The sequence below is a fragment of the Anoplophora glabripennis genome, unplaced genomic scaffold (assembly GCF_000390285.2).
Source record: "Anoplophora glabripennis isolate ALB-LARVAE unplaced genomic scaffold, Agla_2.0 scaffold328, whole genome shotgun sequence".
Lineage (NCBI taxonomy): Eukaryota > Metazoa > Arthropoda > Insecta > Coleoptera > Cerambycidae > Anoplophora > Anoplophora glabripennis.
The window spans coordinates 534,761-558,870 of NW_019416473.1; the positions used below are offsets into that span (position 1 = coordinate 534,761).

Genomic DNA, 24,110 nt, shown 5'->3' on the forward strand with positions numbered 1-24,110 from the left:
GATTTTGAAAATTTTTTAATTAAAAAAAAATAAAAAATTTAAACAATTATTATGTAAAAATTATCTAACCGAATTGGATAAAATTTAGTGTGATGATTCTATGCACTAAGAAGTTTAATTGGGAAAAGTATGAAGATCCTAGGTATTATTCAAGTGTCTGAAAAAAATTGACAAATAAACTAGCATTTTTTGCAATTTTTTAAATGATTTTTCCGATTTTTGCAATAATAATTATTATTTTTTCGAATTGCAACTAACTCTATCTTGTTCAAAATTTAATTACAAAACTTTTTTTCCTCTTTCATTTTTGTCTAAAATGAATAGTTGCTAAGTTGTCGACGAGAAATCCAAGAAAAAAATGATTTTTTTTTGTTTTTTTTTTTTCTTTTTTTGCATTACCATTTAGGCCCCGTTTTTTTTTATTTTCATAAAAAAATTATCTTTTCTGTTGTTATTTAGAAGCCGTTAAAGCAAAAATCTCCGATCATATGCGTTTTACCCAAGTATACCCTTTTTAAAACAGATACCGCCTGTACTATCAGTACGTTTTTGGGGTCGCCGAATCCGAATCTGGTGTCTGTTTGACCCGATCAGGTGTGCTCAATGCTTTCTAAAAATATTAATACGGAAGATGTTTATAAAAATTAGTTTGGTTATGAACCCCAAAGTGAAGAATTTGATTGGGTTTGAGCAGAGAGAAAGGTTTCACCAATATATTGAAGAAGATATGAAAGAAGTAAATCTAGGTGACAATGAAACTATCGCTGACAGTGCTAGTGATACTAATGACGACGAATATATTCCATATCACGTTGTAAAAAAAAACAGGATAAAAAGTAAATGATCTTGTTCGAGATTTGAGCAAAGGACAAAAATACTAAGCAAGCCGAAAAAGTGAAGCTTCTTACTATCGGACTAGAAATAAAGAATTTCGCAAATATGTCTCTATCGATAAAGAATTTTCCTCAAATTTACTGTAAGGATGTCGTTGGATTAATGAATCACTTCAAACATGAATGATATAAACCTAACGAATGAAGGCTGTTAACTGATGCATTCGGTGATATTGAAAGAAGAGGATAATGAGAATGAGAAGATGAGACTGTAATCTGAGGATAATCTTACATAAGATCAAATATGAACAACATAAATGGCAAATTTGTGAGAATCATCACAATAATACTAGGTCAACAATCGTGATTCACAAAAACGCCTTGCTTTTTATGTAAATGGGATAGTCGGGATAGAAAAAACCATTACGTGAAGAGCATTTGGCCTCCTAGAGAAGCCTTCGCTGCTGGGTTTTAGAATATAAAATATGAGCCACTTGTTGATTCATCAAAATTTTTTTAAGTATATCGAAGATCAGTTCCCCAATTTAAGTGATGCCAAATTGCAGCAAGGAACTTTTAATGGACCTCAGATCCTTAAGATCACATTTTTGTTATTAGAATGAATGAAAACGAAAAAACAGCATATTGTTATGTTTTAAGGAACTAATCGTAAATTTTCTAGGAAATCAAAAGAATCCAAACTATAAAAATATACCTAGTGCAGAATTTGTTAGTAAGCTTTAAAAACTTGAATCTTAAATTATATTTTTTACATTTTCATGTCGATTATTTCCCAGAAGATTTGGTTAATTACAGTGCAGAGCAGGGAGAGAGATTTGACAGCAAAATATTTGATACCACAATCGTGAATAGCAGTCTCGCTACCATAACAGTGAGATATAATAATCTAGTTGAGAAAACCCAATTTATTGCTGAAGCTTTGGATGCAGGAAGTCAGGTTGATGTTGTGTATACCGACTTTTCTAAAGCTTTCGATCGGCTTGATCACAATTTATTAACTTTTAAATTGGAGTCTTATGGTATATCTCCTGCTCTATTAACTCTGTTTAAATCCTATTTTAGTAATAGGTACCAATTTGTGCAGTATCGAGGCTTTCAATCATGTAAATTCCATCAATCTTCAGGAGTTCCGCAAGGGTCAATTCTGGGACCACTGTTATTTATTATTTTTATTAATGACTTAACTGAATGCCTCGATGTCAACTATTTACTATATGCGGACGACCTGAAGTTATTCTTGGAAGTTAAATCATCTACTGACTGTACTACATTACAAGATAATCTTGACAGATTACACAATTGGTGTTCATGTAATAATCTACCTCTGAATGTAAGTAAATGTAAATTTATGACTTACAGTCGACGCAAAACTAATCTAGATTTTGATTATAAAATTGGTGAATCTTTTTTAAATAGAGTTACGCAATTTACTGACCTTGGTGTTACTTTCGATACCAGATTATCGTTTGACGACCACATTAGTTTAGTAACCAAATCTGCTTATAGGAATTTAGGCTTTATTTTGCGTAATTCTAAGGACTTTCAGAACGTAAAGATTCTAAATATATTGTATGCAGCATTTGTGCGTTGCAAACTTGAATATGCATCGGTTGTTTGGAGTCCCATTTATAATATCTATAATATTCATTTAGAGAAAGTACAACGGAGATTTTTAAAGACTATTCATTTTATTAGTTATGGATTTTATCCTCCTCGTGGTACACCTCAAGATTTATTGCTTTCTTGTTTTAATTTTAATAGTCTCTGTCGTAGGCGAATTATGTTTTCAATTATATTCCTTTTTAAAATCATAAATAACACGTTAAATGCAGACTCGTTAGTCTCAAGGATTTTATATCATGTTCCTAGACTTAATTCTAGATTTCACTCCGTTTTACAATTACCCACACCTCGTACCAACTTACTAATAGCATCTCCCCTATATCAAATGATTTCCAATTACCAGAAGTATGAAGATCGACTTGATATATTTTTTCATTGTATGAATGACATAAAAAAAATTGTTTGTCTAGTAAATGTAATCCTTATCTTGTATATGTTTGTTAGCTTATTTGTTTTATCTGTCTGTTACTGTTTATCCTTAAGTTTTTTGTCTGGATTTTATATTTTGATTGATCTATGTTATTTAGTATTTATATTTTTATATTTAATGTTAGTTTGTATTTTTCTTTTAAAATTTAGTTAAGGTTTTCTGTTTTACCTTATCCTATAATTGGGACTTTGTCCCGTTGGATATTGTAATTTCTAAATAAATAAATAAATAAATAATAATATTCTTTTGTTATCTATTGGTTCACTGGCTCACTGTATACATTAATGTATACGAAGCATTAACGGACACATAGGTTTAAAGCTTTCTTTCTTTGATCCTATTTGTAACTCAAATTTTAGTACCCATAAATGCTTGTTGTGTTGAGTTTCGAACTTGAAGGTATTTAGCAGACCTGTTCGGGTCAAACGGACACCGGATTCGGATTCAGCGACCCCAAAGACGTATGGATATGTAGGTTTACTCTGCTGGCAATTGATTGCCTACATTTGACCTTGAACTGGCCTTAACTCAGACTTGATCGGGTCAAACGGATACCGGATTCGGATTCAGCGATCCCAAAAATATATAGGTATGTAGGTTTACTTTGTTGGCAATTGATCCTCTACATTCCACCTTGAACTGACCTTAACTCATACCTGATGAGGTCAAACGGGCACCGGACTCGGATTCAGCGACTACAAAAACGTATAGAAATGTATAGTTTACTTTGTTGATTATTGATTCTCTATATTTGACCTTGAACTGACCTTAAACCACAGGACATATATATTTCTGGTAAAAAGTATTAAGTATTTTTCATTTCAACAATAGTTACTACTTTTAATTTTAGTAAATGAAAATAACTACTGGACTTACGCGCTCACAAGGGAGATGTTGTAAGCTATATCCGCGTATGAAATTCCTCCAGAGACAGCAGCTGACAATAGGTATCCGTTTGCAGATAGAGCTTCTTTAAGTTCTGTAAGGAGTAGTATATAATTTGCCTGAAAAAATGTAATTAAGATTAAAAAAGTACTTTTAGTGTTGGTCAGAAAACTTAGTTTACGACTGGAGTTGACGAATGGACATTAATATTAGTACAATTCTAAGACATGATGCCAAATCAAAACAGGAGCTAGGAAATGTAATTTTGTATTTGTCCAATAGTTCATTCACAAGCCAATAATTACAGGACAAAGTTTATAAAGGAAATATAAATAAAATAATAAACCAACACAGAGTATAACTAAAAAATAACAATACATAGATGAAACGAGCTAACACGAGTACAATTATATTCAAACGTCACTGGCTATTTAAACTTGGAATACAAAGTTTTCAAATTGCAATAAAAGATATTACATGAGGTACATATTTTGTTATAATTACACGCCATTATACAGGGTGAGTCATTAGGGTGAGATTATTAACGTTAAAATATAGCGATTGAGCCAAACATGCCTTAATCAATTTTTGTACCTTTTCGTTCTACAGGATGTGTAGAAAAAATATTGTTTCTTTATTTCTTGCTATATTTTAAATATGTATGGACCAATTGTTTTGAAAATTTGTAGTTTTACGTTTTTTGAGATGACAAATACGAATATGCAAACAGTGTTGGGGTCACGTCTAGGGGGCACTAGTTATACATATTGTCCTATCAATGTAAAAATATATCTAACTTTTTGTATTTTAGAATTTTGAATTTTTTAATAAGAAATTATTGAACTACGTTCAATTCTAAATAAAAAAGGTATACTTGTTACAAATTAATAAACTCAACCGTTTTCGAGATACAGACATTTAGTCCAGTATACAACGGTAAAAGTAGGGTATTACCTCCGAATTCTCGACACAGGCACCGATTTTCTTGAAAATTGGTGAGTAAGCTCATTTCGCCCTCTTTTACAAACGTTACATATCCATAATGTAATTGTTTTTAGGGAGTGAAATCTACCCCTTCTTGCAGAAAACGTAAAAACCATAGATTTAAGTGTATGTCAATAGAATAAACATTCTTTTATTTTGAATAATAATTTTTTATTTGTAGCAGCATTTCAACCCTTAAAATCCTCCCTTTTTGGGGAAAAAAAAACAAACATTTCGCGGCTCTGAAATGTTTTGACGGAGCAATAGTTTAGTTTGGTTTAGTTCAGTGTTTATTGACCATGTTAAATTGCATACAATCTTTATGCCAAATTATATACAAAAATAAAAAATGTATACACAAAAAAAATAAATTAATAAAAAACATATCACAATAAATATTACAAGCAATATAACCAATATACCAAGGCTAATAATGAAGAATTGAATATTTTTTACTGTTTATGAAATAATACATGATTTATTGCAACGTTTCAAACCACCCTTATTGCAGAAAATAAAGCAAAAAAATTTTTCACATCTTCATAGCATTTATAATGAATGAAAAACTCACGAAACGAAACAATCACTGTTTATAATATTACTGATGATTCATTGCAACGTTTCAACCCTTAAAAACAACCAAAAACATACATGTGTGTGTGTGTGTGTTTGTGCGTGTATTACGCCTCGGAAACTATCGGAAATTAAGCCTGTTATGTATGACGAAAACTCGCCGTTATTTTTTGCGAATACCACGAAGTTTTTATAATAGTTTTTATGATTCTCAACTAGCATAAGAACCACCGTTTATCTGTGAATCCATATAGTTTGTTTGTGGCTTTTACCAATAAATATAGTGTTATTAGTAAGGTGCGAGTTTTACTTCCTGAAAACAGAACAATATTAGGATTTGTGGATTTTGATACTATTTTTTACGTAAACCGTAGTGGTTTCGACGTGTGCTCAATAATAAGAATAAAAATCAAATTATTTTTCGTTCTTATTCGCAAGAGGTACGTTTTGGTATCAGCAATGCCTAACTCCACAGAATTTTTGCCCAGTAAAAAATATCGAAAGTTTCGATTATAAAACTTCAAACTTTTTAGTTTTTAAAGAACGTCTAATGCAAACTTTTATTGCTAATAATATCAAATACGATAGCCGTAAAAAAGCAGTGCTTTTGTGTTCTTTAAATGAAGACTGTTATTATTAAGGAATTTGTGTACCCCAGAGTTGCCAGAAACCAAAACTTATAACAAATTAGTGGAAATTTTGTCAAACTTTTTTGCACCAATTAAATCCGTTTTTGCAGAACGTTTGAAATTCTTCACTGCAAAAAAAGGCGATAACGAAAGTGTGTCGGAGTGGTCGGCAAGAATTAAAAGTTTGGCAGCAAGCTGTGATTTTGGTGCGGAATTTGAAATTGTGTTACGCGATATTTTCACGATTGGCTTGGGGGAAAGTCCAGTGCGCGACAGGTGCTTTGAAGTAGATGCATCTTCTAAGGAAACAACTTTGGCAAAAATGCTAAAAATTGCATTGACCAAGGAGGCTAACGTCAACGAAAAGTCGCTTAGCAGTAATTTGAAGACGGAGCCGGTGAATTTTCACCGACAGCGTTCCAACACATTTCGCCCGTCCCGAGGAGGCTCTTGGCAGCAACAGCAGCAGAGGTCGCCAGCGGCGGCAGCAGCGAGCACTTCTTGGCGTTCTCGAAAGGAAGATAGAACGACTGATGGACCGTCATCGTCAGGCTATTCTTCACAGTCAGCGCAGCTCAAAGGTAGTAAATGCAACGTTTGTGGACGTCGCAATCACAACTCTAACGATTGTTCATTTCGAAATTGTTTCTGTCATAAATGTGGTGGCAAAGGTCATTTAGCCTCTGTCTGTAAAAGTGCAAAAAAGCGTAATAGTCACAATTTTATGGCAGAAACAGAGTCAGATCCTCCTGGCGCAACAATTTTCAATTTAAATTCAATTGAAGTTGATTCAACAGGCAATGTTAAACCTAGTTATGTTAAATTAATTGTCGAAAATATTCCAATTAACTTTGAAGCAGATTCAGGTTTTGCACATGCTGCAATTTCGGAAAAACTGTATTTAAAATATTTTAAAAATAAAGAAATGTATAAAAATGATTTAACTTTGAAAGATTACATTGGAATTGCATTTAAACCACTTGGTTATTTATCATTAGATGTTTTTTTTGAAAACAAAAATTATAATTTAAAGGTTTATGTAATTAAGGATGGCGGACCGCCTCTGATTGGTAGGAATGGTTTAGGTATGCTAAATTTAGGAATAGGTAAACTAAAATTTATAAATAATGAGAGCATGTTAAGTGGTTCAGCTAATATTAATCAATTAATTGAAAAATATTCTGAAATATTTGATAATAAGCAAGGTACTTTCAATAAATTTCAAGTGAATTTACAAGTGAAAGACTCTGCTGTACCCAAGTTTTGTAAACCAAGTACCATTTTCATTATAAGAAAAAATTGAAAAAGAAATTATGAGACTTGTTGACAATAATGTTCTTGAACCGGTTGAATTTTCAAATTGGGCTACACCTATAGTTCCTATTTTAAAAAAAAGTGACAATCTTAGAATTTGTGGCGATTTCAAGGTAACCTTAAATCAACAGTTAATAGTTCAAAAATATCCCTTGCCTAGAATAGAATATCTATTTAGTCAATTACATGGAGGTGATAAATTCTCAAAAATTGATTTATCTGAAGCATATCGGCAAGTTTTATTGACCGAGGAGTCAAGGAAATACGTTACTATATCTACTCATAAGGGGCTTTTTGCTTATACTCGCCTACCATATGGCATAACTAGCGCACCCAGTATTTTCCAAAATATAATGGAGCAAATGCTATGTGATTTGCCGGGAGTTGTATGCTGTTTGGATGATATTTTGATTACCGGGAAAAATGACCAGGAACATTATGTGCACCTGGAAAATGTTCTATCGCGTTTACATGAATGCGGATTAAAGGTAAAAAAAAGAAAAATGTTCGTTTTTTCAGGATAGTGTACAATATTTAGGTCACAAAATTGACAAAAACGGTTTGCATACTACAGACGAAAGAATTTACGCGATAAAAAATGTGCCGGTGCCGACAACGGTAACCGAGTTAAAATCATTTTTGGGAATGGTAAATTTTTATAATAAATTTATTCCAAATGCATCGACAATTTTAAAACCTCTTTATTCGTTACTTAAGAAAGATAGTAAGTGGGTGTGGTTTGGTAAATGTAAAAAAAGTTTTGAGGATGTAAAAAAAATGTTAATGTCATCGGTGTTAGAGATCTTTTAATATCTCATGAGCCACAAAATGCGCGAAAGGAGTGGCGTATCCCCATAATTCTTCTAATAAGCACGTTGTGAAAACATTGACTCAGAATTAGACTACATGCCTCATTACAACTAGAAATGAACTAAGGCGCTCGGGCATCAATAAAGTCAACTGGCGAACATTCGTTATATATATTTTTATTGTTTAAATTATAATAATAAAGAATAGGGCATTTTATTATGATATTTGTAATCATATCAAAGGCTTGTTTACGCTAGAGTTCGAGAGAGACTGTGAATAATAGGTGTAATGTTTTTAGGACGTAGAATAATTTAGGCGACGGTCGGAATTATGTTTCTGCGCATATGAAGGTCAAAGCTCATAAGATTTTAAAACATCTCTAACACATTTTGACCCAGACAGATTAATCAAATTAACGGTAGATGCATCAAGTTTTGGTGTAGGGGCGATAATTAGTCACGTATATGATGATAAGAGTGAACGTCCTATTGCTTTCGCCTCACGTTTATTAAACTCGACTGAATTAAGTTATAGTCAAATTGAAAAAGAAGCTTGCGCGATAATTTTTGGAGTAAAAAAATTTTCCAATATTTATATGGTAGAAAGTTTTTGTTATATTCGGATCACAAACCTCTTTTGTCGATATTCGGGTCTAAGAAAGGTATTCCACAATTCGCAGCTAATCGGTTGCAACGTTGGGCGCATATTTTATCAGCATTTGATTATGACATTCATTACGTAAATTCAAATAACAATAGTGCAGATTATTTTTCGAGACATCCAGTTGATAGCGAAAATTCAGATTATAATTATTCAAAACAAAATTATTTATTTAGTGATTTACAAATAGATATGAATGAAATATCTTATTTAAATTTCTTGAAAGAATCAAGTTTTCCATTAAATTTTAAACAAATTAAAAATGAAACGTCCAAAGATATAATATTGAGTAAAGTCATATTTTTTTTACGTAATGGATGGCCAAATAAATGCCCAAGTTCAGATTTAGAACCTTTCTACACTAAGAAAAATGAATTATCAATTGAACAAAATTGTTTAATGTGGGGATATAGACTGGTAATTCCACAAAAATTTAGACAAAATGTTTTAAATGAATTACACTCAGCTCATATGGGAATAGTAAAAATGAAATCTCTAGCGCGATCATACGCCTTCAATCGATAAGCAAATCGAACAAATTTCTCAAAATTGTAATACTTGCGCAAAATTTGCCGTTACACCTAAAAAAACTCCACTGGTTGTGTGGGAGTGGCCAAAAGAAGTATGAACGCGTATTCACACAGCCTCTTTTGGGCCGTGTTTAGGTAAATACTTTTTTTGTGGTGGAAGATGCTACCTCAAAATGGTTAGAGTGTTTTGAAGTAAATAATATAACTAGTAGTGTTACGATTAAGATTTTTCGCGATCTTTTTGCAAGGTTTGGTTTGGCAAAAAAAATATGTACGGACAATGGCCCGGCCTTCACTTCCACCTAATTTAAAGATTTTGTTGCAAAAAGTGGTATTGAACATGTAACTGGAGCACCATTTAACCCGGAGACAAACGGACAGGCGGAAAGCGGAGTTAAAATTATGAAAAAAGCTATTCTGAAAGGTAAAAGTGACGGTTGCAATGATATCAATTTAATAATAAATCGTTTTTTATTTCAATATCGGAATACTCCGTATACAACTACAGGAGAGTCACCTGCAAAACTTCTTATGGGCAGAACTTTGCGTTCAAAATTTGATTTAATGCTACCATCCGTTCAAAATGTTGTCACACAAAAACAATCAAACCAAAAAAAAAATTATAGAGGTAAACATAATAGATATTTTGAGATACATGACTTGGTATGGGTACGAGATTACAGATCTGGTAATCCAAAGTGGTGTTCAGGGTGCATTAAACAAAAAATTGGTAGGAAAACATATATTGTAGCTATTGAGGGAGGAATTGTCTGGAAAAGACATGTAAATCAATTAAGAAAAAATAAAAATGATCAGTCACTGAAACAGTCTCTTCCGGTTATTCCCCTCTCTACACATGTAGATAATAATGTAGTAGACGTAAGCACCAGATAGACTGCAAATTGTGTAAATATTATGTATATATTTTTTGTTGTTAATATTATTTTTTTTCTCTTCCGGTCTTCAAACAATAAAGGAGGGAGGTGTTATGTATGATGAAAACTCGCCGTTATTCTTTGCGAATACCACGAAGTTTTTATAATAGTTTTTATGATTCTCAACTAGCATAAGAACCACCGTTTATCTGTGAAACCATATAGTATGTTTGCGGCTTTTACCAATAAATATAGTGTTATTAGTAAGGTGCGAGTTTTACTTCCTGAAAACAGAACAAAGCCATTTACACAATTCGACAATTTTCACTGAATAATACGATTAGTTTTCTCACGATAATTTTTTAATTTTTAATATTTTTCATCGCTCCAAAATGCAATTTGCAGGGAATTGCAGGAGCTACAAATCAACCTTTATAGTCGAACGGTCTTGAACTCTTCGTTTTCGAGATTTTTAGGTTTTAAGGGCTCAAAGAAAGTTGTCCTTACACGCAAATGCAAACTGTACTGTACAAGCAATATTGAAAAGGCACAGATTCAAGCCATACTTCAAACCTCAAAAAGTATAAGCATTAAAAGAAAAGATAGAGAAAGACGGCTACAGTTTTGTCGCTTTTATTTAAATTCAACGCGACGAGTCCCAGTTTTTCACACAAAGATTATTTGGTCAGACGAATGTACATTCAGCGTTAATGGTATGTTTAATCTTTAATCCACCGACATTGGGGCCAAGAAAACCCTCGGATTATCGTGGAAACAAATTATCAGCGAAGGTTTACTTTCAATGTGTGGTGAATACCAATTGATTGACCACCACATTTAATGTTAAGTGGATAGGAACTTACGGTCCTATTTGATGGCCTGCCCATTCTCCAAATCTTACTGCACTTGGTTTGTTATAATTTCTTTGCCTAAGAATTATACGTACTTGTCGTGAAATACCCATCAATTTTATATTGAATGCGACTCATGCAGTACCTATTTAGAGGATGTCAGTTATGTCTTGATTATGGCGGCAGTACTTGTACAGTACAATAATTTTATTTACTTTATTAATTTTTTTCTTTAGTTGTTTTGTGTTTGTTGTTCTTCGTTCAATATGTTTTCTATTTCGTGTTAAACTTTGTATAATGGTTAATGAATTTAATTAAGTTGTTTTTCTTCTAATTGATATTGAGTTTTATTTGCTTTACTGTATTATTTTTTGTTTTCCATGGCACAGAAGATTAGTCAAAATACGTTTGTTATGAATTAGTGGCCAGGCGCCGAATAATAATATAATATTTTGACATCTTTTCTGTAACAAATGCTTCACAAAAGTCAAGTTCATATACATCGTTACATTCAGAAAAGAATTCTGCACAATACTAAATTAAAAATAAAATTATATTGCTATTTGAAAAAAATTGTTGTCTATCGTTTTTCGAAAAAAAATTATTTATATAGAGCTATTTCATTTAATTTTTTGTTTTTTAAAATCAGACTATAAGTAACGGAGTTACGGCTTGCAGCATTTTTTAGGAGACAGCCTTCAGTAGTAATTGATCCAAAATTGTGTTTCACTGCCAACCTACGTTGTTGCTCTTATTTTGTTTAGGGGCCTGTTAATGTTTCCATTGAGTTAATTTTTCGTTGTCCCATATATTAAAATAAATTACTTACATAGTCGAAATCAGCATCACTTCCATCCCCTATTCCTGGGTACAGCCAGGCGAGATCAAACCCATGGAAACCGTGGTCAGTAAGGAACTGCACGACTTCTGCAACAAGAACCGTACGTTTCGCCGAATCAGCTGCAACTATTGAGTAATTTTTCGAGCCCTCGTTCCATCCACCCATACCGACCATGAGCTTTAAGTCTGGGTTGACTTGAGTTAGGTTAGCAAAATTAGAAAAACCATCTGAAAATAGAAAAATGTGAATTGTTGTAGAAACTCACTAACGCATTTTATTACAAATAAGAATATGTATATAATAAGACCGACATAAATAAGTTTGCGTCTGATATAGCTCCGCAAATCTACGTTTGAGTGAATAGGATCGAGTATTCCAAATTTCCATATGTTTCAAAAGTGATAAATGACAAGTGAACGAGACAATCACAAGAAGTTGTAGCAAATGTAACACATTATAAGCTGCGTGAATCTGATGAAGGTCTGTTAAAAAGGTACAAGAGAGAACTAATCTTGTGACTGAAATAAGCAAGAAAGCAAATAAGTTTAAAATATTGACAAGGAAATGAATGCTATTACGAATGGTGAACAGTCAAGTTTTTTAACATCAAATAGGAAATAATAAAAAAAGNGGAGACTTATTTTAAATTATAATAAATAATTACCCAAAAATGGGTTATTTTTCGAAAAAAAATGGAATACATATTTATTCTTAGAAATAAATGTGCTTATCCAATCCAGAAAATATGCAGTAGCATCGATGAAGTTTTGGGACTACCATCACCGGTTGACAGATTGTTTATTAATCAATTTTTGCCACTAATCTAGGTCGTTGCCCCAGGCTTCATCAATCAATCTACGTGAAACATTTTAACAGATATTTTAAAAACGTATTATTTTTTACTTTGAGATGTTCTACCCAGGTAAAGACCCGTATAGTAAGTTAACTTAGTTTTAGATTAATGTTTGCTAACCTACTATAAAGTTACTAGTTACGCGATAAGAATAATTTACATACAGGGTGATTTACAAACAGTGACCAAAAATGAAACCTTGTATTCTATGGTGGATTTCAAGGGAAGTCGTTCGTATAAAGTTTTTATCTAGGACGTTTCCTTAAAAAGATAACGGGAAATTAAAGTTAAAAAAAATATATTTTTTAAATAATTTTTTCTAAATAAAATAGTACACCTCTGCTTTACGGTAACAATCATGATATTTTCGGATTCGTCTTTCAATTTTTCTACAAATTACTAATGTCTTATGTTTTTCGATAAAAGCCTGATTTTCGAGTGAACCTTCTTAAAAACCGAACTGAAAACACATATCGATATTCGAATAAACTTCGGTTTAAAATCACATGGTAGGCTGCGATAGCAACTTTGACATTCTGTCAATAATTTGATTATTATTCCATAATTGTTTTTAAAATATCAACTACAAACTTTATTATTATTATTATTTCTAAGTTAATTTCTAATTTCTGGACTTAAAATTCACCAAAGAATACGAGGTTCCATTTTTGGTCACCGTTTGTGAATATATTAGTGATATGTTAGATAGGTAACGATTCCACTTATTACGTTTTTCAATTGAGCTTACGATTACGATTAATTGCTAATGGACAACTAAAGAAATTACACCTTTAACACAAATTATCTGATGGAGTGATAGTAACATGATATCTTTCAAGTCATATCCCCTGCTTTTATGTATAGAAGTGTTTTGGGGTGAGTATTACTATACGTGTTTCTGACAGCAAAAGCAAAAATTACGAGGTACTCACTTAATCCATCCCTGCCAGATTCCCACTCGTCTAGTATATGAATATTCCCATCAGCGGTAATACCTATAAATGCATATATAACATGTGTACATAGGTATGGATCTATATTTCCCACATCGAATTGACCAGTTCCAGTTCTGTAAACAGACCAACTTGTGAAGTAGCAAACGATATTTTTCGCTGAATCTGAAAAAATAATAATACCAATTTAGATTACGATATTTTTATGAGATTTGCAAACAAATATGATATTGTATCAGGGTTGACAACCCCACTCGTGCAGGTGGAACCAAAATTATCGTGCAATATTGTACTCAAAATGAAAAAAAATATATTTTGTGTACTAATTTATTAAGGATGTACTTGAGGAAATTATTTGTCACCTATAAAAGTTTTAACTGGACTTATCCAATTCGTTTTTCTAGCAAAAATTTTAAGGTTGGTTTATCAGATTTATGAATGATTAAGTAAGATATTTTAACTTTTAGAAACAACTTTTTAGTTTATTTCGATGTACAGGGTGATTCACTATATTTTGACAGCCCTATTAACTTTTATGTTTTTAGAGTTATAAAAAAACGTGAAATACAAAAGTTGCCCGATTTTTGTATGAATGTTTCGAAAATAATAGTAGAAAAACAAATTAAGTCCATACAAAATGGCCTCGGATGTAACTTTGTAAATTTAAATGGAACACCCTGTATATTTTTACATATTTATAGGACGTTCCCTATACTCACATAGGGTTTTTTGGGTCCATCTGTAACAATAAGCCATATACTATTAAAAAAAGAAAAGACGGTTTTTTATTAAGAAAATAAGATAATTATCTTGTAATTGTTAGACATCTTTCGGGCATTTCTCCTTTTTTCCAATTACGTAAGGACTTACAGATTTAGTTGTAATACATTTTGACAGATCGGACATTGATATGGTTCAGAATGCGTATAGGTATTTTAACTAAATCGCACTGATTAAGCCGTGAGAGACCTAACTACTCATGGACAATGTTATATGGTAGGCCGTGACACTGACAGGTAATGTCATGACAACATTGTTATTGTTTGACAGTTTGTATTATTATATAATTAAAATGGGTTACACAGAAGTAGAAAATTGAAATATTATAGGAATTAAAATAGAGTAAAGTTCTTCTCCATACTCTATCAATTAATAACAATGTTATCATAACATTACTGTCTGTCACTGACTACCTACCATATAACATTGTCCATGAGTAATTAGGCCTCTCACAGCCTAATTAGTGCGATTTTGTTAAAATACCTATACACATTTTGGACCGTATCAATGCCCGATAAGTCAAAATATATTATAACTAAATCTGTAAATCCTTACGTAATCAAAAAAGGCAGAAATGCTTGAAAGAGGTCGAACAATTACAAAATGTCTTATTTTCTTAATAAAAAACCTTGTTTTAGTTTTTTAATAGTATCCCACTTAATGTTAGAGATGGGCTCAACATACCCTACGTTCTATCCAAATATGTAAAAATATACGGAGGTGTTCCACTTAAATTAACAAAGTTAACATCGGCGGCCGTTTTGTTTGGACTTCATTTGTTTTTCAACTATAATTTTCGAGAAATTCATAAAAAATCGTGCAACTTTTGTATTTCACATTTTTTTATATCTCTTAAAACAAAAAAGTTAAAGGGGGCTCAAAATATAGTGAATCACCCTGTAGAACTCAATATTTCTTTTATACCGGTTCTAGATTGCACTGTCTCCTTGTTAGATAGATATTTATTTAACTGATTAATGATATGAATGGGGGTCATATTTTTACAGAGGCTTCCTTTGACCTTTAGAAATATATATCAATAGTTTATTTTTTCAAATTCCATTGTGAAAACTTTTTTAAACCTTTTTTAGTGGGTTTCATACCCCGCCGCTGAACAAGTCTCAAACAACGGCGCGATTTAGTCGCGACGCATGCACAATTGAAAACTGGGCTATATATTGTTGGCGTGTCGTATCTTATATTTAAAGGAAAGGCTCTTAAAAAGCAAATTCCGAGCTCTACTATCCCACAAAAACTAAAGTTTAATTATTTTAAACAAGAACTATGAAACAGTATTTAACGAATAACCTAACAACAAACTCAAGCAGTAATCAATAATGATAAATGAAATACACAAAAATAAATAAATAATCTGTTTATTCACCTTAATCTTTTAAAACAACTTAAGATTTTGTGGCAAATCTTTTAGTATCCTGATCCAAGGCCATTAAAATTTCTAGTACAAACATCCCATAATCACTTAATTGTTGAACTAATCTGACAAACAGTTTCTTATTCGGTACTTACAAGTCAGCGTAATTTATCTAATATCGTTTTCTTTGCTTCTGACAAAAAGTAGGCTCTAACCGTATCAACTCTTTCTTGATTCGTAAGCTGCTTTTTCATAATGTACAAAAACTTGAAATTAAAACCCAAATTTCACTGTATCGTCAGTGAACACTTAAATAAATAACTATAACTTACACCACATAAAAGCACTTTATGTACAACTTTGCCCGAACCGATAAAGTGGAAGACTAACCAAATATGTAACCAAATGAAACGGTACAGTTTTCGGCCATTCCTGTTTTAGATCAGGTGCGAGGACAGTCGCTTATCCGCGCCTTCAAAGACATACCACCACAGACAATATAGCTTAGCGATAGCTATTTTGTCTGTGGACATGCCGCAACAGAACAGAGGTTTTTTAGTGTTCGACGCTTCGTCCAAATTGACATATAAAAAATAACAAGTCGTAATATTAAATTAATCTGTTTTCACAAAATTATTTGCAATTAGTAATGTATCTCTGTACTAATATTAGTTAATATTTAATGAATCATGTAAAAATTTTTGTTTTTTTAACCCTCGTCAACCCTCAGCACCCTTTGCCTCCCACATTTGTTTTCAGCGTCCTAGAAAACGTAGGCATACACAACTCACTCGACTTTGTATGAAAATTAATACTTCAACCCCCATAAAAGGGTGTATAGGGGTGGTAAATTGACTCTAGGGGGTAACGAGGGGGTCTTATTCATTTTTGGTAGACTTCTTCGTTCTTAGTGGCCCAGAAAACAAAGGAATACTCATCCCACTTGACTTTGTATGAGAAATGACATTTCAACTCCCAGAAGGGAGGAGGTAACGGGGAAATGGCTAGTAAATTTTTTTTAATGGTCATATTCGGTTTCAGCGATCCCAAAAACGAGGGGGTAGGAAGGTCTACTCTCTGAGTCTTGACACTTTTTTTTTGTGTGCCTGGCGTGGTTTTTTCAGTCTTGGTTCACTTTCTGCACGATATTCACTCGACTGAATGGGTGTTTCCAGGTCGTAATCATAGATCCAGGTCTCGTCTCCAGTAATAATGCGTTTCATTACGTCTTGGTAGTCAGAAATCATTGTTTCACAGATGTCAATGCGACGCTGTTTTTTCAAAAAGTTCTGTGTTTTTTTAACCAAACGAGATTTGACAACGAATCATTTAAAATGGTATTTACCTAACCTTTTGAAATGCCAACATATATCAACAGTCTCTTATTGTTAATCGACGGTTTTGCAGCACAAATCTTTGACTAACGTGTTGTTCATCAGTTGATGGTCGTCTGGGACGTTCTTCGTCCATAACGCTTTCTGTGTCTTCTTTAAAGTCTTTGTACCACTTTTTTAACATTTTTTCCCGACATAACCTCATCACTAGGCATTATATAACATCCCCAACGTTTCCGCGGCAGAATATTTATTCCGCAAACAAAATTTAATACTTAATTCTTTGCTCAACAAAATCAGACAGTGAAAATCGATAAACTCACTTTCGTATGTTTACAAAAATAGTAATGGCTTTGCAGCAATTGAATATTTAAAGTATCAATTATCAGTAACTAATCTTGGCGATCTCTACCATATAGGCGATATTAACAAAGCATGGCAATATTTTTGGAACAATTTATTATACTGTTTAGATTTAACTTGCCCAATTACTAAAACTAAAGTTTATTTAAATTGCGACAGGGCCACTAACTGGTTAGACAATGACATCTTAAAGGATAGTCAACAGCAAAATTTGTCAGATGAAACAACATGTGAACATTATAAAATCATGAAATGACAATTTTCTGGTAACATATCTCTTAAAAAAAAAACAGTTTTATGCAAAAAGATTAGAGAGTTTTTCTAACATGACCAAAGAAGTGTGGGCTAAGGGTGTTAAGTCTAAAACAGTTAAAACGAAAGCAAATATAAGCATACCGTTTATAACAGACAACAACGTTACAATAACAGATCTGACAAGGATTGGAAATATTTTTTGTTCTTATTTTGCTGAAATTGCAACCAAAACTTTACGTAATACATATCCTGTATTAAGTGGAGATTGTTCTACTGGAGTGGAATGTCCCTCTTCTATTTTTTTCTATGATATCACACCGTTTGAAATTGAAAACATTCTTAACACAATGCAAAATAAATCATCAAGTGGTCCAGATGGCGTTCCAATTAAAGTTATAAAATATATTTTTCAGTTCCTTATTAATCCGTTGTGTTACATTTTTAATTTATCAGTCAGATCTGGAGTCTTTCCTAATGCGTTTAAATTAGCCAATATCATTCCATTATATAAAAAGGGAGAAACCGATTGCATCTGCAGCTATAGACCCATAGCTTTATTATCTAGTTTTTCAAAGTTGTTTGAAAAAATTTGTCACTGTCGAATTTCTGACTTCACTATTAAACAAAATTGATTATGTAATAGCCAACACTGTTTTAGACCAAATTTTTCAACAAATACGGCCTCGTTTTCGTTAGTTAATAACATTGTCAATTCAATCGATAAAGGTTGGTCAGGTTGGTTCTCTTCTTTGATTTAATACGAGCTTTCGACAGCATTCAAAAATATTTTATGGTTGATAAACTTATAAAAATGGGTTTAAGGTATCCAATTGACAACTGGGTTCACTCTTTCCTAACTGACAGGGAAATAAATGTGAAAATTGGCAACAACATATCTCATTCTTCTAAGAATCCATTGGGGGTTCCCCAGGGGAGTGTTTTATCTCCCCTACTATTTATATTGTTTATCAATGATTTAGAACAACATATAACTGTCGAAGATACCACTTTGATTCTTTACGCAGATGACAGTACAATATGTTATGTATTAGTGCCTCATCTGCTGACGAGCTTCAAGCGAAAGTGAATGCCACACTTGAACAATTTTATACGTGGTGTACCGAAAATAATTTGATTATCAATCCAGCAAAACATTACAAAGAATTACATTCTTTAAAAGACGAATATTCCCTAATGTAGTAGGGTCGTTAAATAATACAGTGATTGAAAAAGTACAACACATTTCATCCCAGCGGCGCACAAATATGTTTGTATTAGTCATATATTACTTATAAGCGTAGCTAAAAAAAAAAAAAAGCTCACGCACTTCAAAACCTAACCACTTTTTCGTTTTATTCTAACAAAAAGGTTACGCAATCAGTGACTTCACTCGAGTGGTGGAAGTAAACATCTCGAGATATCTCGAGTGATCTCAATAATCGAGTACCACTCGATTTTTCACTCGAAATCTCCCATCACTACTCTAAATGCCACACTTGAACAATTTTATACGTGGTGTACTAAAAATAATCTGATTATCAATCCAACAAAAACTCATTACATTACATTCTTCTTTAAAAGACGAATATGCCCTAATGTAGTAGTGTCATTAAATAATACAGTGATTGAAAAAGTACAAAACACAAAATTCTTAGGACTTTTCATTGACGAGCAGCTTACTTGGTCGACTCATATTGATGATCTCGTAAAGACACTAAATACTGCCTATTATGTGATCAGGAATCTGAGAAATATAATGGATAAACATTATCTTTTAAATATTTATTTTGCATTATCATATACCCATTTAAAATATTTAATAATTTACTTTACTAAGAAAATTATAAGAATAATCTTATCTTTCAATCCGGTTACAATCTTGTTAACCATTATTTATACAATATAATTTTTTTTTCTTTACCTTGTATATTGATATACGAAGCAGCCGTATTTGTTAAAAGCCATCCTGAATTTTTCAAACAACATAACAATGTGCACGCGTATAATACACGAGGAAACAATCTAATTTATTTAAATAATCATAACCTAACGACATACCAAAAGGGGCCGCTTTACTTATGTGGAACAGTTATCGGTAACTGTTATTATTCGTTACAGGAATTTTATGATTTTCCTGTGTCGAGGTAAATTGTTCGTTTTTTATGTGTATATATGTATAGTTCTGTATTCTTTTTTTCTAACTTTGGTTTGTATTATATGTTAGAATAATTTATGACGTTTCATATCCTATGACAAGCTTACATAAATAAAGATTTATTATTATTATTATATTGACTTGAAACTCAGCATAGATATCAAGAACAGTACTACCAACCTACAAAAAAATAATTGTTTGCTCTCATAATACTAACAAACTTTAAATAAGTAAATCGCCTTATTTTTTGGACACAGTAGTATATACCCGTATATAAAATTTGAAAAGTAACTAGTGAGACTTTTACTGGTTTTAAAGTTAAACGACGGCGTATTTTATTTATCTGAGATCTCAGATAATCTCAATTGTTCTGAATACCGATTGGTCAATTAAGTGAGATAACTGAGATCTCAGATAAATAAAATGGGACAGATACGAGTTATGACTGAACCACAAAACTTAAATTGAATAAGAAATATCATTGCTTAAAGTTCTGTCGAAGTATATGTGTTATGGATCAAGTGATTAATCGGTCATTATGTAAAATATCCAATATGAGGGTGCAATTTGTTAATAATTATTCAAATAATCAAATTGTCCATCACCTTTTGGGCAGAGTAATACAAACATATTTAATTACTATTTTTTTATTATTATTGTCATTTAACTTAAAATAAACTAAATGTTAAACAATTTAAATAATCAGAATCATTATTTGGATTAATTAACAAGGACTTCTACATTAAGAATCCACTAGTTTCTGCATTTAAAACTTAAGGAAAGTCATATTAAAAATATAGGTAACACAAAACATATAAAGTTTAAAACAAACATTTCACAACATATCTTTGTTTTATAGAAGTTTTGACATATTATTATAAAACATAAAATAAAGTTTAAGCTTCCCTCCCCGCACCGTGTCAAGCTTTATTATCAAATTACCCAATTGTTACGTAGCAATATAATAATGACCGTGCAATGTGATAAATAATGAAGTTTCGATAGTAATTAATCACTTAGCCCGATAGAGCCAGACATTATTCATAATGCTCGCACATTATTAATAATGCCCGCATTAATCACCTGGCCCATAACATATGCATCACGTGCAATTTGAAAGAGTTAATGAACAAATAGGAATGGCAAAAATTAAGATGCGAAAACTTGTATCAGAATTAAATTATCCTATGATACTCATACTATCCCTCGAATTTTGGTAGTCACACGATAATTATTGCACGATGGTCAACAACTACGGATATTGTACATACAATGATACGATGCAATTAAAATTTAAAAAAATATATACCTGACACAGAAACTGCAGCAGCAACTACTAGAAACAGTGCTAAAACTTTCATTTTTCTAGTAACTTTTGACGATTACTACATAGATTTGTCAGTTGCAATGCATTTATATACCGTTGGTTTACATGTATGTAATGCGCATGCTGCCAATTCCCTACTTCTCGCACCCACCACCCAATCACCAATCTTTTGATTCACCTGTCCACAAAATAACTAATATTGACAATTACGTAGCCTCCCTGCCACTATTTCGAGCTTTTTGGCCGATACATGTCATATCTTTATTTCTACTGAACTGATCCTATCCACATTGATCTACAAGCCGCACCTATTGCTAAAATAAATAAACGAAACTTAATATTATGCACAGACCAAATAATGTTAGACCAACTTAACAACTAATGAGAGAATTTTCTAGTCCTACCTTACTTAATCCACAAGGGAGGCTTTAGCTTAGGATGGAATCATGCTAAGAGTGTTAAAATATTTTAAGGTTGATACGCATCAGAGATCTTATACTAAGCCTAAAGTCAAATCAGCAAAGTAAAACATACTCTTTACCATTATACAGTAACAGATACATGTCTGCCTCTGATCTGAAGCTTCGCATCGATCAATTTATTCGATACTTATTTAGCAGCACCCTAATGCCTGTCCTGTCTACCTGGTGTGCCGGTGAACAATTCAGGATTATTGCTGAGGGACGTTAGTGCGTTTGAGTGAGTTTGACTCTTTGCTTGGTCGAGTATACGGCATATGTTGTTATAGCAGTCAGTAGCACTGTGTATCGTAACCCAAGTAACATTTTGAATTTTATAAGAAACTTGAAGACGTCGCTACGACCAAATATACAACTTATGTTTAGACGTATCTACTTCTTTACAATCTCTTTACGACTGAATTTGGACTGTTGGAAACGAGCTTTCATGACTTTTGATACAACTTTTACATAACTTACCCCGATGTGACTATTATAAGTCCCTTAGGTCGTGGGAATTGTGAGCCACCTTAATGTAATAAAGAAGTTGTTATAAGGTTGAGAAAACCTTTATTAGGACCTTCATACTTCCACATAGTCGTAAATATAGAACGTAATGTTAACGTATAGAGGGTATGATAAGGTTATTTATAACAGTCTGACAATACAACTTGTAGTCCAATTTTGACATAATGTTTCATTCGGACACAACAAAATAACTTAAAGGTCATATTGTGTTGGTACGACAAGACAAGACGATGGTGGTTAGTAGAAACAAAATATGTTACCTACTACATAGTATTTAATAGGTATTATGCAGAACTGCTCAGTGTCTACATCGATTTTTAACGATTGTATGGATCAAAATCTATTGCGGATTTTTATTTACTGTGAAAGTTACAAAGATAGCTTGAAAAAATACAACTCGCCCTCAAAATAATGAAAGTTAAATACAATTTAAAATATAAAATTTTTTTAAACTTTAGGTTTCAATGTTTCAGTCTATGTAGATTTGTACAGCATCATTAAAAATTCAGAAATAACATATTTTCCAATCAAATTACTATGTGGTGTGTCTACAAATCAAATTGAAAGTTTTAGTATTTTAGTTAGTTAAAGATGGCTACCAAGTTTTGCTGAACTTCTGATGGAAAATATGGCTGATAGTACATATATGACTTAGTGGTTGTAAAAGATAAATTGTACGACAGAGAAGTTATAAAGTGGCTAAAACTTGGAATAATGTTTTGTATGTATTGAGGTTATGTATGACCAGGGCCGTCTCTAGGAATTTTTGCAATTGATTTGAAATGCCTCAACATAGTCACATTTTGTTATGAAGTTAAACAAGAGGAAGTATTTTTAATCAACAGTAGATGAAATTTGTCATTATAATTTGTTGAAATTTGTCATTCCAGTGACCAAAATTTGTCCACCAAAATATTCATTTTCATAATTAATACTTCTTATTTCTAGAGTTTTACTAAAGTTTTATTGAAATTACTCAGAGCAAATATCAAATTTGATGCTCGGGGCAGATGCGAAATCGAAAAGCTGAAAAAACTTAATATTTTTCTCTTTATTTGAAAAGACAACCCTGTACTAAGTTCATTTTATTCATAAGACTGTCATCGGCCACAGGATAATCATCCGTCAAAAAATATAAATTTAATAGAAAAATATTTTTAATTTCAAATACCATTTATGGTAAATCAATTAATAAATTATTTGGGTACATTTATAAAGTATGAAGCAAAGGGGAAAATACAGCTGAGTTATTATAATTAATAGGTTTACCTCTTCCATGATAAATACCAATAACCATTGGTTTGACGTTCGGTAATTCAAAAATATTAACTAGAATAGCCCAAAATTATTAATGAACCGGTCTGCTTCTTTTTGCGTTCGATCAAATACAGAATTTATAGTAATATTATGGCCACAATGTTCATTTTGGTTGCTTTCAAAGCAACAGCAGCCGTGTTTTTCTTAAAGCTGTTTTACATTGACAATTTATCGACGAATTAATTCATGAAGTCGCTTCATCAAGAAATTGGACAAGTGTAATGCACCAAATCTGCTGTCAAATAACTTCATGAATTTATTCATCAAGTTCTTGACAAATTAGAGCATGTTCTAATTTTCGTCAATTTTTTCGTGAAGTTCGGAAATACCAACCCAAAAGATTTCCAACCTCAGATCAGTAATGAGGTTATGTTAATGGAATATGTAAAAAATTGCGTGGCGTCGTATTAATTTTGCATTGTTTTTACTGATTTGTTACTTACAAAAACTAATATTTATATAATATGTGTCAGAACGGTACCGCTGTTGTATCACTACAATTATGAGTGGAAAGGTGACATTTTTGAAATTTATTTGCTTCTTTGATTCATTGGTA

The 24,110-nt window shown here is 32.1% G+C and overlaps 1 protein-coding gene across 1 annotated transcript in view; it reads right to left on the bottom strand.

Moving 5' to 3' along the window:
• Positions 1–21,337, bottom strand: part of LOC108905335 (chitotriosidase-1) — a 27,612-nt gene extending 6,275 nt beyond the window's left edge. Inside the window, exons 1-4 of the mRNA XM_023454634.1 lie at positions 21,234–21,337; positions 13,645–13,830; positions 11,848–12,086; positions 3,784–3,911 (exon numbers count right to left, since the gene is read on the bottom strand). Of these exons, the coding sequence (XP_023310402.1) occupies positions 3,784–3,911; positions 11,848–12,086; positions 13,645–13,830; positions 21,234–21,285 (605 nt within the window). The 5' untranslated portion in view covers positions 21,286–21,337. The remainder of the gene's footprint in view (positions 1–3,783; positions 3,912–11,847; positions 12,087–13,644; positions 13,831–21,233) is intronic.
• Positions 21,338–24,110: the final 2,773 nt, after the last annotated feature.